The 17,011-nt window shown below is 47.1% G+C and overlaps 1 protein-coding gene across 3 annotated transcripts in view; it reads right to left on the bottom strand.

Annotated features, from left to right (window-relative positions):
- exoc4 (exocyst complex component 4) overlaps positions 1 to 17,011 on the bottom strand; it is a 111,764-nt gene that overhangs the window by 25,457 nt on the left and 69,296 nt on the right. For 2 of the 3 annotated variants that reach the window (XM_035528011.2, XM_081723431.1), the window contains exon 11: positions 7,928 to 8,141. In XM_035528011.2, coding sequence (XP_035383904.1) covers positions 7,928 to 8,141 — 214 coding nt within the window. Of the gene's footprint in view, positions 1 to 7,927; positions 8,142 to 17,011 lie in introns of those variants that run through there. The other variant, XM_081723432.1, reaches the window with a different exon arrangement.

Below are 17,011 nucleotides of genomic sequence, written 5' to 3' on the forward strand. Positions count from 1 at the left end.
TTCTAAACAGATGGGATCTTGGCGGAGAGATAGCTACACCCATCTCGACCCCCTACTCACCCTACTGAGGGTCTCCATCACTCACTCCTCCCTCACTCACTCACTCCTACCTACCTCTCTCTCTCCCTCACACACTCACTCCTACCTACCTCTCTCTCTCCCTCACACACTCACTCCTACCTACCTCTCTCCCCCTCACACTCACTCCTCTCTCTCCCCCTCACACCTCTCTCTCCCTCACACACACACTCCTCCCTCTCTCTCCCCCTCACACTCACTCCTACCTCTCTCGCTCCCCCCACTCTCCTCCCTTTCTCTCTCTCTCTCTCCCCCTCACACACACTCACTTCTCCCTCTCTCCCTCTCTCTCCATCTCTCTCACAGGGTCTGGTTGTAAGGTCTCTGCACTATTTTTGGCGCTGCTTCTCTTCACTGCCTGCATCACATACACACACACTCAGAAAATTTGGGTTCAACAGACACACATACACACACACTGCCTGTATCTGCCAAAAAGAGGTCCATATGGGGCTAATGGTGCAGAGAGAGGAACAAACAGAAGGCAATGATATACACATTATCATAATGTGGTTGTACACACACACACACACACACACACACACACACACACACACACACACACACAGCCTGCAGAGGCTCCCCTGGTGCAAAGCAACTTCATCAAAACAACGCCCGTCATCATGCGCGGGCCGTCTGGTGCCTCCGTGTTGCTTCACTACAGCTCCGCCTCCCAGCACCGCCCTAGCCTCCGCCCGCATCACCCGTGACATTTCCTTCCTGTGCCTCTGGTTTGGCTCTCTGTGGGTAGAGATTAGCTGCTCTGCGTGGCTCCCCCCTGGCGCTGATGGGTTACCTGTGAGGGAACAGCCCCCGCCCACCCGGGGCTCCGGCTCGCCGCTCCCCCCGGCGGCGGATTAGGGCGAGTGCGGCGCGAGATAATCGGCTGTGCGCGGGGGGGCGGGGGGGAGATGAGAGACTGAGCCGGACCCGCGGGGGGCTTGGAAGACTCGCAGACCTGGACGCTAACTGGTCAACGCAGGCCGCTGCGAGGGATCCGTTAAAGCTCCTCAGACCGCTCAGAGATGCCGTGCCCGGCGAGCAGAAACAGAACGAGTGAACGGTAAAACACAGGCATGGTTGGGGGGTGAATGAATCAGCGTGCTGTTGGGGTGGGCAACCACTCAGAGGAAAAATGCTGTAAACGTGTAGGTGACTTGTGTGGGTGTGTGTGTAAAGTGTGTGTCTGTGCGTCTCTAGGCAGGGACCTCAGAGTTCTAATCAGAGGGGACATGAGGAGCCTTTAGGGCATATTGTTCTCTGATTGGCTGTCGCTGTCTCTGTGCTGAGAAGAGTTCTCAATAAAAGCCCACGTTGAGTGTTTGTGTCGCAATGAACAGCGCTCAGCTAATGGAGCTGTGTCTATAGGGAGCCAATCAGGAGGTGCCTCAAACACAAACACCACCACAAACACCACACACACACACACAGGACAAATATACACATCAGCCAAGTAACATATGCCTACCAACAAATGAAAAGGTCATTCTCATTAGTTCATCTTCAGACTTATGTGTCTGTGCGCACGCCTGAGTGTGTGTGTGTTACTGTGTTTGAGGCTGAGTGAGTGAATACAGTGAGATTAAAAAGGTCAGCTTCATTAGCAGACCACTGACAACCATCCCATGTCAGCATTTCCACAGGAACTTTGGCTGAGTAACTGACAGACCCAATCATCTGTAAAACCAAATTCCCTTTCATTGTCTCCCCGAATCCGAAATCTGGAGGAGGAACAGAACGTCAATGCACCTGGGCCCAGGGGAAAAAAAACAGACTATATTGAGCTTTACAAATACATAAACTAATAATGAAATAAACAAACAAACAGCTAAATCGGGTCCATCCACATGAGCTGTAGAACGCCAACTCTAAAAATCAGCTTGCGTGGTGAGTGCGGTATGGGGGTCGTGTGCCACACTGTGGGCTTCCTGTGGGCTTCCTGTGGGCATAGAGGCAACAGTGGAAACAGTGGGGCAGAGAGGATGACCCTGTCACCCTGCCTGTGTATGTACAGAAAGGGTTCGGGAAGATTTATGGAGCCAATCTCTGGCCGGGCCACAGAGCGACCCCAACCCCACCCCCCACCGCCTACACGCCCCTCTCTCCTGTGGATACGGTTTCTAATTAAACGAATCAGTCAGCAAGCACGAACTGTGGCCACGGATAGCATTGGAGCCGCAGAGCTGCACAGCAACGCAGGGAGAAAGGTATTCTGGTGATTACCTGCTCAGCAGGGGTGGGGGGGGCAGTGTGTGGATGTCCACACGCCTCGCTTATGGACTGCTACCATAGCCTGTCTTATCACTCTAGAGGAGAGGCTGGGGAGGGAAAGAGGGCTGTTCTTATCAGAGAGAGAGAGAGAGGGAGAGGGAGAGAGGGAGAGGGAGAGAGACAGAGAGAGAGAGAGAGAGAGAGAGAGAGACAGAGGGGCATTGCACCACTGATAGTGTCTAGTGCTAACACTGGCTGTTAGCAGTAGGCTTCTCATTATTATTATTAATTCCACCACAATAACTCCCTTGTCAGCCACAGTTGAGTATTATCGAGTTCTTCACCTGGACCGAGGGCCACTTCACCTGCATAATATTACACACATACAGCTTCACATTTCACACGCAGCATTTCATCAGCAGAGTGGTGGAATTCATTATAGCAGAAATGTTTTTACCTCTGTAAGCATCGGGATAAATATATGACGTACATAATACACCAACCTCCACAGCCAGATAAATGAATGGCCCCATCAAACTAAATAATAAAACAACTGAAAAAATAACTCTGGCTCCGGCAGTCAAAGAGCAGAGAAATATTTAACCAAGACAGTTTGGTATTTAACTAGAGCAGCTCTTTAATGACAGGACTGATGGAAAACATACAGAAGTATTTCAGCCAACTGCATTTCATCCAAACCTGCCCCTAAAACACACACACACACACACACACACACACACACACACACACACACACACATAAAACATGCGCATGCATGCACACATGCCAACACATGCACACGCACGCGAACACACGCACTAACACACGTCTTTGTCTGCAGAGCCTCCACCACACGGGAGCGCTCCTCCAAGCATTACTACCCTGCTCCCCTCAGCCTGGCCCAGACTGCCGAGGAGAGGCACAATACGGAGGGAAGCCGCACTCATCTCCACAATGTATTAACAGCTGACCGCTCACACCACCACATCCAAAGCTCAGGTCAATTCCATTTCTATTTCCATGCCATTTCAGGGCAAGAAAAAGTGCTCTCGCTACTCCAAGGAATTCCAAAGATCCTTGGAGCTTCCACTGTCTGTGTAATGGTGCTGCAGTTGTTTCCTTGTTTGTCCATCTGTTTAGAATATTTTTTTTCTTGAGATTTAATTCATAATAGTTGATATTATATTATTGTATCTACAATAATATATATATATATATATATATATATATATATATATATATATATATATATATATATATATATATATAGAGAGAGAGAGAGAGAGAGAGAGAGAGAGAGAGAGAGCGCGAGAGAGAGAGAGACAGCGCGAGAGCGAGAGAGAGAGAGCGAGAGATCGATCAGCTATTATAATACTGTAATAGCTGATACTGAACAGTACTGAATTAAGTGATACTGAACAGTACTATAACTGATACTGAACAGTACTGTAGTAACTGATACTGAACAGCTCTGTAATAACTGATACCGAACAGAACTGAAATTTATACTGAACACTAATATAATAACTTATACTGAACACTACTGTAACAACTGAAACTGAACAGTGTTGTAATAACTGATACTGAACACTGCTGTAATAACTGATACTGAACACTGCTGTAATAACTGATACTGCTCATAATGTCTCATTATGCTGAAGTCTCCCTGTCCCTCTTTAACAGCATTATAAACACAGAGTTCAGAAATAGCAACTCCGTTTCCATGAACTGGCCTAAAGCAACTGTCCCTGGGGAGACTTCTCAATGTCTGTCCTCTCACTGATTAGGACTGGGCTCCCTTTCAATCAGATGAGAGTTCATAAAAACCTTGGATACGAAACTTCTAAACGGGGTCCTGGGTCAGAAGGGGTCCAGCGTACTGGACTAAAATAATAACCATCTTCAGCGGCGTAAACCTCCAAACGGGATGTTCTCACCTTGTTCTCGAGATGGGAGGCCCTCATAGACACCTTTGCTGAAGTATACAGCTTGGATCTTGAGGAAACCTCCCCACTGCCGGATGTTTTCAGAGGATTCAGCAATGATGCTGATCGACTGGACGGAGGTGGAGCTGCACTATACACGTGAGGTCATTCAACAAGAACACTGCACCAAAGAGAGATGAAGAAGACTAGCTCTCTGGAATCAGAGGAAGACTAAGGAGATGAGACACCCAATGTAACTGATGCGGATCAGGTTCATAAGTATTGTTGTGTGAATCAACAGAATTATGAACACCCTGACAGCCCGCCGGGGAGAACTGCACGAATTAAATCTCCTGAACCGCACCACCAGAAACCTCTCTGTGTACATCCGAAGTGGCTGGATGTGGTCTAGCAAATAATAAGGTGAAAGGCTCGGTTGGTGCGCAGCAGCTAGACATTAAAAGTTCCAAAGCAGTGGTCATGTAAAACACACACACACACACACACACACACACACACACACAAAAAAAAATGGAGGAAACCCACATCACCATGACTCCGAACCACCAGTGCAGGAACCGGAGACATGTGCTTTCCCCAGCAGTTACAGCACACGCAAAAGCCTGATAACAATCACTTCATCACAACCCTTCCAACACAACCAGCCAAGCTTTCAGGAGAGGAGAGGCGTGGCTTCGCTTTTAGGTGCCTTGCTGACAACTTCGAGTTGTCTGCTCCTCAAGGCTTGTGTGTTTATTAGTCCAACGTACCAACAGACGCCTCAACTTCACTGACAGCATTAAGTAGTCCTGTTTATTATGGGCAGGAAAGAGTTAGCAACTCAGTGCACAAGCCAGTGGAAGGGCTGGCCTGATCACGTGTGAACTGGTCACCCATAAACTGGTCACCTGTAAACTGGTCTTTGTCATCATGGATTTTGGCTGTAAAGGAAAATCCCTTTAGTCACAGCGCACCACGCCAAGCGTGAAGCACAAATCCCAAACAGAGGACGTTTGTCTTCTAGCCACACAGCTTCCCCGGCAGGCTTCTCTGCCTAAAAGGACTCCAAAGCCTCCTGATGCTTGGAATCACGCTCCAGTATTTGATGTCACAAGCTCGCCTGCCACATCAACGAACCCTTCCTGCTGTGACAGGCTGGGATGAGCCAGCTTCTCACTGATCTTAAACAAAAGCTGACAATTTCTTTGCAGCCAGGGATCCATATGTCAGTGTCGTCCCATAAATAACTGCGAATTGCACAGTGCTTTGTTGCTGTGCGGTGAAAAGTTGAGCAGGCGAAGGCACACACTGCTCTGGCCAGACTGTGGAGAGAGCTGGCCAACAGCCTCTCGTCAGCAAACACGGCCTGTAGACTCTCCGCCACACTGGAGCAGACCCTCAACAGCACCGGAAACACCTGAAGCTTTTCCTACTCTGTGAGTAAAGTGTGGTGCACATGAAAACTGAGGGTTTTGGATTTAGTTAGAGACAGACATGAGACATTTTCTGTTTCCAACAGCTACAGAAAAATCTCCATAAGCGCTTGTTCCCTCGGGAACATCAATACAAAATAAATACACACAAACAAAACTTAACAAACAAAAAATGTCAGAAACACACACATCCTGTCCAGTAAGCAATTCACTGGGCTCCAAAAAGTACTGCTAAAAAGTATGCGCGTGTTGTCTTTAGTCTTGCGCGCACACACGCGCGCGCGCGCACGCACACACACACACACGCGCGGCTAGGCAGGAGACATGGCAGGTGTGGAGCAGAGGTCCCGCTTTGACTGGGATAATTAAAAAGAAAAAGAGGCCCAAAACAAAAGAGCTCCAGCTAATAAGTCGCTCGTTAGCCCAGCGGGGTAATTAGCAAGAAGGAGAAGTCAGAACCGTAAACAATCGGCGGTGAACTCCTGTCGTCACACCTTCTTTAATGAACTGATGTCAGAAAGAAAAGAGTGAATGGACACGATCACGCACACACACCTGCACACTCGTACACACACAGGCTGAAGTTCAGGTCTCAGCATAAGTGCTCACGGGGGCTTCGTTTGGCAGGATGGCCCTTGCAAAGTCTCCAACATGCAGAGACAGGAGGCGACCAGGTGACCATGCAGGAGCAAGTCACTCACACACAGTGTGGACCAATCAGACCCACACAAAACACCAAACAACGGAAATAGCCTCACAAAAACGAGCCAGAACGTAAGACGAGACAAAAAGAAACAAGTCACCTTGACCGTGCTCCGGACATAACACACTAGGACATCAAAATAAGTGTGTGCGCCTGTGTGTGTGTTTTTGTGTGAGGCTATCAACCAGGTGACCATAGCAGCAGTTCACACTCCCCAAGGGGCAACAGTCTCCATGGCGACGAAAGCCCTTTTTCATGTGCCAGGGGAAATGGCCCAGGGAGAGAGACAGCTGGCAGCTGGTCGCCACGGAGATAAGCTGTGCATTATATAACCTAGTCAACTTCTGATTCTAGACAAGCCAGGATCAAAGACGATCACAGATCCAATTTTGAACTGTGGAGAGAAATATTTAGATGGTCTATATCAGGTCCCTTGCCCGCAGTTCACAAAGGCAAGTGCCATATGCAAATACTAAAAGCTACAGAGCCACAGAGCAACCTGGGGCCATGTGACGTGCTAAAGACACCAATGAAACTAGACATCAGTTGCAATTTGACCAATGACCTGGAGTCACTTTCAAGTTCTGTGGTCGCTTGGCAAACACCAACACACTATTAAGGAAACTTAAATACTGAAAACCTATTATACTTGCCCAGGAGCAAAATGTAAGATTCAGTGGATTGAGTTTTGAAGGAATCATAGAGGATTTCACGGAATTCTCACATGAAACGGCAACTTAGATATGAGTCACGGAGTCGCACTCCACTTTCAGACGTTTAGTTTCCAGAAACATTTTGCTCACCTGGTAGAGCAAAGCTGCGGGTAACACCAAGCAGTCATGGGTTCGATTCCCACACGCAGTCATACTGTTAGTTATTCTGGAGGAGTATTTCCCCAGGAAGAGTATTTCCCCAGGTGCAGGGTCAGCTGTAGGTGTTCTGGTCAGCGTTAGCTGTAGGCGTTCTGGTCAGAGTTAGCTGTAGGCGTTCTGGTCAGCTGCATGGCAGGCACTGTAATCATACTAATCATCTAATCTGGGCTCGGCTAGCAATCCTACGTCAGAACAGCCAAACGAAACGAGTGTTAGAGGAAAGACTGCGCAGTAGGCTCTCAGGTGGAGGAAAAAACTCAGGACTACACCACCTTCTTGTACTTGGAGGAGAACTGTCTCTCAGATGGAAATGCCAGGCCAAACCAACAGTATTTACGCGTCTAACAGTGCTTCAAAGTGGAAGACGACAAACTGAGTCAAACTCTGCACTGTTTACAGTTGCTTACAAAGTCCTGTGGAGAGCATCAAGTTAGGAGCATCCGTGTTCTTTAGTGAGAAAAGTTTCAGCTAACTGTATTTGTTCGTGGAGTTGTATTGTATACACGTTAGTAATGAAAAGCAGTTATAAATAAAAGCATAAAAATCCAAACATAATAATAAAGAAATCAGAAAAAAGCCACAATTTAGGAAAAATAAAATACAGTCAATAGGGACCGAGAGAGGGAGAGAGAGAGAGAGAGAGAGAGAGAGGGAAAGAGAGAAAGCGAGGAGAGAATCAGCTGATTTCAAAACAAGGCCCATTACCTGTAGAAGAGGTCTCTGGACCCCCAGGTTCTTCATGGTGTCTGCACTAGCCAGAATCTTCAGGGGGTCGGCCACTTTGGTAACAGCCTCGATCTCCTTATTGGTCTCTGTGCGCACCTGGTTGAGGAACAGCTCATTGATGTAGTAGGTCAGGAAGGTGTGGAGCTGACACTGTTTCCCAGGGCCCATGTTTGACTCCACCTCCTGAATGAACCTGCAAAAAAAGTGCCATTACCGACAATGAATGACCAAAAAATACGTAACTGCATACAAAAAATGTTCACGATGCAAAAGCAAAACTCCAGAAGAAAGACAGATTGGACACAACTGAGTGACGAAACAACACGTCAGCCAGAGAGGGCTGGCCTGTACACGTCACGTATGCCTGAAGGTAGTGTGGTTTCAGAGTAGCCCTAGAGCCGCTCTGATAGCATGAGACTAGTTTGTAGCAGAAATCACCTACAATGCAGAAAACAGCAACGCATGACAGGATTTTAAGTCCAGGCAGGAACTCCTGGTTTATGAACTTTCGTCATTTCCGTCATGCGTCGCCGAAGTGCTGGTGAGGCGGGTTAGGGCGTGAGCGACTGACTGACTGATTTCTGACTGCTCGATCAGAGGTGTGGGTGAAGTCCAGGGTTAGCCACCCTGTTGAGGGGACAGGAGGACAGTAAGAACTACAGCGTCAATTCCGGCTGGTCCAAAACACCTAGACTGGGCAAAACTTCAGCATTCGCTGAACGATTTGACTCACTAAACATGCCTGTCATTACTGAATGGTTTTGTCATGATTTACCTGCAATTAAAACATGCTCTTCTTCCAGAATTAGGGAAGAGTGAATGTGTAAAGCTATACTACGGGGACGTCTGAGAGTTAGAGGGACTACATGTAACGCAGTATTTTACAAGACGACAAACACCCCTAACATGGTGCAGTATGCGAGATGTCAAAGACCGAGGACACACCTGTAAGAGTCTGCATCTCCTCACTGCAGTAGTCTAATCACAGCTTGTGTGCTTGGGGGTACGACATTTTGAATGTTGTCTGGATGACAGAGAAAATGGAGGCTAATGCCCCAGCAGCCCACCACTAGAGCACCCAGGGCTGCTGCAGCACGCAGAGTTACTTGGCAACAAAACATGCATCTAACAAAATAAGAAAGAAAGAAAATCCAGTCTCTGCCAGTTGTGATGTGGCGCTAGAACTCCGCCCAGAACTCCAAACTACGTCCAGAGCTCCGCCCAGTATGGCGGTGCATTAATTAGTGCATTTTCAAAATGAATTCATGGCTTTTTTTTTTTCTTTTTCTTTTTTTTCCTTTAACCATTTTATATGATTTTGATTTATTGCCCAATGTTTTTTTTGGTTTTTTTTTTTTGGTTTTTTTAAGATTAAATGTAGGAAATCCAGAATATCAAGTGCTCAGATAAATGAGTGGTGGAAGCAGTGATGAGAAGCGCTGCACTGAACGGCTCTATCTGCGCCCATGGCAGGAGTATGTTAAGAGATTAGGGAGTGGAGTACAAAGGACAGTGGGGCTGCACCAGCTGACAGCAGCCATAGATCAACCACCAGTACTGACTGATCACCGTCTGCACACTGCCCTAGACCCAAAACTGCCTCTTTCAGCAATGTACCGGCCAATTAGTCAACTAGCTGAGGAGTGTGTGTGTGTGTGTGTGTGTGTGTGTGCGTGCACTCCGTGTTGAAAAGAGATTGAAAGCGCATTTATATGTGCGTGTGACACAAAACAACTAGCATAGATCCAGTGATTTTTATCACAGTCTTGCCAATAAGACTGAAAACGTCCCCAAAAAGCAGAAACGCTCTCCATAATGGTAACAAATTGGGCCATCAGCAGGCACATAAAGGTGCCATGAATAGTTTATAACCACTCACCATTACAGTCAGCATCTCCGCGCGCACATCAAAGGTACAGCGCAGATGGGTTTGTGCAAACTACCGCGTATTTATGCTTCAAACATGATATAAAAAGGCACCAGTGTAACAATCAATGAGAACACACAACCATCTGGTCATACACAGCCAAGACTCTTTTTTTTTGGGTAAGAGCAGCGGTAAGAGCAGCTCTGTCTGATCAAAACTGGGGTCTGTCTTCCAAGCTACAGCGGGTTCGCTCATCTCTAGAAACCATTTACTCACTGATTGTGAATTTCTTCAGTGTCATTAGGTTGAGGATTTTAAAACATGTATTTAATGCAGTTAATACCGTCATTTCCATTATCTATTGTGATGGCCGTGATTGATTATCTGATTAATTGGTTTTAATTAATCAACTCATTAGCTCGTTAGCTAAAGTGCATTAATATACAGCTTTAGAAGTGGTTGAGGACATGCAAGTTAAATGCATTAACTATGGCCTTTCATAACTCAATAATTGTAGGGGTCTAACCCACGATAACGATTATGCTAATTACACAATGAGCTGGAAAGCATAATGGTGAGATTCCTGGTGCATTTATTGCGCCATCAGCTGCAGTGCTGACTGTCGTGTGTGGGGTTTGACTGAAAGGTGCCCGTGTCTCTGAAGGGCTCCCCTCGAGAAATTCACTATGCAGCAATAAAAAGAGACGACTCCATGGCCAATCCATCATGTCCTCACCATCACACCCGCGAACAAATTATTCATACCATATGCTGCCTGTACATCCCTCTCTCTCTCACCATTTCTCTCCTCTCTCCTCTCTCTCTCTCTCTCTCTCTAGATGATCCCTTCTCTCCGTCTCTGTTATTATTTCGCTCACATAAATCTCTCTGATCGCTTGCATTAGGAGGTAAATACGAGGTGACGCCTGCTACAGACGCCCTTCTGCTTTCCTGGTATAATCGAATTGTGCTTGAGCCCATCTGCCCCAGGAACGAGCATGCCGCGAGGATGGGGGCGGGTAGGTTTTTCTGAGCGTGGCGCGGCCGCCGAGATGACCACTGGCAGTGGGAAATCCTGCCCGACAAACTGGAGGGGAAAAAACGTGGCGGGTTAAACACCAGCGGACGGCCATGCGGCCTCTGACGCAGCCATCAGGAACACAGCTGTGCGAATCGATGTGGCCGCAGCACGGTCTGCAACAGCAACAAGACGACACGGTGGCCCTGCACGCACGGAGGGACCCACTGGGAGAGCGTATCCACATCAACGCTCGACTCCCACCGCGCCGCCACACGAAACCTCACAGCCACATCACACCGCAATTCTGCATCATGCCTCTGTCTCTACTAACGACTTAAGATTTCCGTACCCTGACACACAGGGTTTCTCTTTCCTTCAGGAACGTGCGATCGTGGTGGCCAGTTGCGGTCCCTTGCACGCTGGGACGAAATGTTAAAACGGTTAACATGGTTCAGTAATAGTGTTAGTGAGATAAATGCATACGCATGACTACAGCAAACTTAGGAGTCCCATAGTTATTGATCCGAAACTACCAAGCATTTGTTTACTCATATATTAAGGTGCATTTAATCTGGTGGCAGATCTAAAAATAGCCGTCTGTGTTTAAAGTCGAGACATGCTGAAAATCTCACCCGGAGTGTCTGATCACTGGGGCGGCGCATTTGGCAGATGCACAGAGAGTTCTGCTGAGATCGGACAGCTCTCATTACAGCAACGTGCCTGGATGTGCGATGTGTCGAGGCAATGAACAACTGCGATCGCTCGTGTGTGTGTGTGTGGAAAGAGAGAAAAAGAGAGCGAGAGAGTCTGTATAAGTTTCCAAGCACGGCCTCACACATCCTGACAGGTATATGAAGGTTTAGTGTGAAATACGAAAGAAAAAGAATACACAAAAGGAAGAAAGGAAAGTGAGCAAAGGGACGTGGTGGGGGGGTTGTGGGGTTGTGGGGTGCCGGAGGAGGCCGTGTTCACCTTCAGATCAGTCAGTCTTTTCGTTAACGGGGCTTACCAGGAAATCCCCCACTGACAGCAGCTGTACTTCTCTCTCCCAGAGTTACAAGACAGTTACAAGAGACAGAATGGACAGGTAGTAGGCGAAGGATCCGTGTCTAAACGCAGAGACATGGCTCACCGTTACGGAGACGAGCTTCTCTCCTAGAATTCAGCACAGGCAGTTAGGTTTACGCCTAAACTTCGGTTTATCAAGCAACCATTGCCTAGTAAGCCAATTCCCTTCATGAGCTTACTAAGTGTTCCAGAGTCCATTTGGTGCACTGGAGATTAAGGACATTTAATTCTGCACTGAAACAAAACACTGAGCATTGAAACGTGAGCAGGAGGGAGAGAGAAAAGGTTCCACAGAGCAATACACAGCTGGACACTGAGCCCCGTCTCCACGGTGACACCACGGCAACACCACAAAAACCCCCTTGCAATGGCGCAGCGTGGGCCATCCCCGCGTGTGAAATCCTAATTAAGAAGCGGGCAAATCCACTTATTGAATTAAAAGGGGGTGGCGGGGTAAAAAAAAATTAAAAATCCTTTGGACGCCAGACGTGAAGCGACCGTCTGTTTAATCTGCACTTGTTTAAGGCGATCTCCGCTGCTGATCTGAGATCAGTTACACTACTGATATCGCAGCATTACGGACAGGTGTTTGGGCAGTTGGAAACCGGTCCTGGCTCGGGCCAAAACGAACCTGCCACCACACAGACAGCTCTCCGCCCTCCGACAGCGGTCGAAGCGGACGAGACAAGACCCAGGCATAAGTCAGAGTTAATAAGGGGATTATGCACATAATTAGAGCAGAGTTCCTTCACAAGCTTCCCGCTGAAATAGAATTACTGTGGTGAGACCAGCACCAAATGGCAGGCGTAATTGTTCATCAAGAGGCAATCTTCATTCGTCCAGCGGATAATGAGCTCGGCACGCAGAGCAGAAGGCAGGCCAGAGACAGGAAGCTGAAATAAGTGATGATCGCAGCCACATCATGGATAAACAAACTTGAGCGCGAGTGTGTGTGTGTGTTTATTTATGGATGTGTTGGTCATTTTTTATTCGCTCATAAATATTGATCTTGTCGATTTGGTGCTGAGTGAGTCTTGGATGATAAAAGTGAACACCTTCTGCATGTGCATTCGAGTGACATGTCTCTGTAACAGTGGCACCAGGGTAGAAACAGAAGTACTGGGGCAGCACCAGGGCAGAAAGAGAGCAGCAGCAGGGCAGAAACGCCGGCACCAGAGCACAGTACCACCCACCACTACGCAACTAATTCAGCCGTTTCTCATCACTTTAAACCCCAGAGGAGCAAAACTCTCCAAATCTTCTCCATCATGTGCTTCCTCTCAATCAAGGAGCTCTTCTTCCATTCACGCACATTATGCACACACACACACACACAGAGGGTCCCAGTTTATTAGTGGCGACTGCCTTTGATTGCGCTCGACAGCGTCTAATTAACTGTCATTAGAAAACAGATGTCAGAGCCGGGGGGCCAGAGCTGGATTACAGCGCGCGGGCCGGCCATGTCTGTGTGTTCACACAAACACACCGCCACACAAAGCCACTCTCTACCCCCACTTCCTCCAAACCAATTACACGCTCAGTAATCAAACCATACATGCGGTAGAAATATGTTTATGTATTATTGAACAGGCAGAGGAAGGCAGAGAGAGAGACAGAGAGCGAGAGCGAGAGAGAGAGAGAGAGAGATAGAGAGAGAGAGAGAGAGAGAGAGAGAAAATAAACAAAGGTTGTGACTGGGCCACCAGTAATAACAGATAAGCACTTCCAGGAGTTGCAATCTCGCCTTCCTCAATTTGTCTCGATTTGTTGACGGAGACTCGCGAACCTTAGGGCGGATTCTCCTGGTTCTGAGGGCTGGGATGCGGTGACAGGCGGAGACAGATGGTCACATGACCCAAGGAGCACTCGAAGAGCACGGAGACTAAAGCTCGTCTCCAGCTCCAGAGCGGTTTCATTGGGAACACCAGCACTGGATCACTCAGAGCACACACAGTCCTTATAAGACAGCTCTTAGTAGACAGTCAGAGGAAAGAAATTTTTACTTTTTTAAAAAATGTCTTTTATATTCTATATTATATTCTTTCATTTCATTTCCCCGCACTGTAGATGTCACCTCATATTAACCTGACTTCGCATTTTACAGTCCACACTATTACGATTAAGTTTTTGCCAAATGGGGGTGATAACATACTTGGTCAGATTGGAGGGAGGGAAAAAAAACTTTTGGAATCAGTCCTTCTATGTCTCTTTTTTAGTACCTGAAATGGGAGTTAAAATATTCAGACTGCACAAGTATTCTGTTCACACTGACACTCGGTTAATCGGCGATGGGACCAAGTGTCCACCGACTCCGCACGCCACGGGCATTTGGCTATTCAAATGTCCTGAATACAGACGGGAATTTTCCACTCGTGGAATGACTTGGATGCCGAGGTCGGATTGCTTGCTCCGTCTCTCTCTCCGACCACGACCTCTCCATTATAGCTACGGTCCTGTGGCCCACTCCATTACAGCGTTGGCCCTTGACATCATCAACCGGCTCGTTATGTAGTTAAAAGGTCCAATTTTGAACCCCCCACAGTGCACCGCACCACCACCCCAGACAGAAAGATGTTTTCCTGGCACACTACCTCACACTCTCCGCCCTCTTTTCCAGCTGTGATCCTGACTAAATTTTTGGGTCTTTGATGACAAACGGTTGTGATTTCTTTTTCTGCAGCCGCTGCAGTTTACAGATCGACTGAGCTCTGAGAGCTCTGAATTCTGAGCTGCAATCTCAGTTGTAGCCTTAAATTTTCCCCAAAGGCAAACCTGGGCGCTCTCTCACTTAGAGTACTCAAAATGGACTCCGAGAAATGACTATCTTCGCACCCCCCTAAAGTTATATACCAGTATTTGTGGTAATACTGATAAATACACAAAATGTACTCTACTGTTCAATGTGTTATTTTTCCACCAGTAGTTGATGAATTTTCAAATCATGACAAAGATGATGGTAACACAGCCATTCTGGTACAGATACCCGGCCAGCCGGGGAACATTAACTGTAATACCACGGGTAATGACTGTCCAAGAGAGTGCTGCAATTTTGACTCCGAAGACAAGCGGCGCCCAAGACAGCCCCGATGACCGCGCCGTTCCACACCGAAAGAGCGGAGGTTCAATTCTGGAGAAATTTGATTTCCTCAGCCTCATGTCGTCCACAGGTTTAAAACCGCTGCGCCGCTACCCAGAATGCACTGAGGGGGTTCGGCAGAGCCACTGAGCTGCGAAACGAGCAGAAGGCAGAACTCCACGGCCTCGTGTTCCATCAGAGACTGCAGGAGCTGCAGAACGGATCTCATTAGAGAAGGATATTTACCACGTCAGCAGTGGGAAGTCACCTTTCAGAACTCATGCCTGCCAAGCATTAAGAACCATTCAGTGAAGTGGTTTTATGGGGTTTATAGAGCATATAAGTATTATTTAAATACCATAAATGCTTTAGCAGCATTTTTTTTTAAATCGGTGTCTTTGATCTGCACAGCTGTACCAATACTGTAATCCATAAAAAAGAGTAAAACAGAGAATACAGGACTGAGGAGGTCAGTGCAGTCAAATCTATATACAGAGTGCCTATAAATGCTTTGTAAGCATGTATTACTGAAATGAAATTCTAAAGGGTACCACTAGATGGCAGCATGTCAGTGCTGTCCACGCATCACATTTGCACTCGTCTTGCAGGCAGTCAGAATGAGGGAGGGGAAACGCCTTTAAAAAAGCATTAGGGTTCCATTTAGTGAGTTACTGTCTAAACCGCCTTTGCCATTCGATGCATTTAGCTTTTCTGCAGAATAGACAAAGACAACATTGAGGTAAAATGAGTATGGTCAAACCCACGCACCCACCCACCCACTCCCAGACCTTCTGCTGTCTTCCTCAGATCTCACACACACACACACACACACACACACACACACAGAGAGATAGGCACACATTCTTTTTTTAATAAACACACACACACACGGTAACATAATTAATGCCATATTGCAAAGCAGAAGATCAGCACACCAATTAAAATATGTGGAAGCAGGAAATAGTGGCAGATCCACAGCAGAATGTGAGTGAACTCTACCCCTCCCCCGCTCTCGCTACTCTTTCTGTTATTTTCACCAATATAAATGAATATGTAAAATAAACAGAAGATCTGCAGTGTGTAGCACATATTCTGCCTTATTTTCTGGTGTGTGTGTGTGTGCGCGCACGTGTATTTGTGCACACATGCATATATATATATATATATATATATACATATATATATATATATGTGTGTCTGTGTCTGTGTCTGTGTGTGTATGCGCACATCCCAGCCCAATTAAAGCAGGTGGAATCTATCACACAGAGGATATAAGAGACTCGGAATCCTGCAGTCAACAGGAAATGAGATCGGCTCGTTTAGCTGACATGGCCACACGGTGACAAATTACCCTCCCAGATTCCCTTTACCCCCCCTCGCCTCACCAGCTTGTTCCCTCATCCCCCCCCCCCCCCCACCTCTTTGCCCTTTCCACCACCTGCCCTCCACCCCATAATGCACCGCTGTTATCCACTTCTCAACAATTAGTTTAATCATCTGGGATTGTGCTCTTAGCCACTGCGATGCTAAACGTATGGCGTGTAATCCAGCGCAGCGGATCTAGCCCACTGTGTGGCCTCTACCACCGTCTCCTTTCCTCTCTAGGAAGATGTGTTTTCACAGCAGGGCTCAGCGGCTATGGGTCTGTACGGTGTGGCGAGGAATAACTCAAAACACCAAGCCACCCTAGGTGAGGACTACTACGGAGGCCTAAAACTGGACGAGTCTGGCAGGAGCAACTTTCACTCATCATTCTGCAGCTATATTTGTACCAAAATGTTAGAATTAAGGAGACTTGACCAATTTAGTACGTTAGATTATTCTACTTCCAAAGTGTAAATTAGATCATTTTGTTTACCGGTTCTAAACCAAGTAAACAGTTTCCAGTAAAACACTGAACAAATACACTTACGTATCTTCTAATAAATTAGCAAAACCTGTCCATAAAAAGGGGCAAACTGCTGTTGAAGCAAGTCTGCAAAGGAAAAACACCGTCAAAGGATTAGACTGATCAAAAAATAAGTGCAGTGT

The sequence above is a fragment of the Electrophorus electricus genome, chromosome 11 (assembly GCF_041902795.1).
Source record: "Electrophorus electricus isolate QZ-2024a chromosome 11, ASM4190279v1, whole genome shotgun sequence".
Taxonomy (NCBI): domain Eukaryota; kingdom Metazoa; phylum Chordata; class Actinopteri; order Gymnotiformes; family Gymnotidae; genus Electrophorus; species Electrophorus electricus.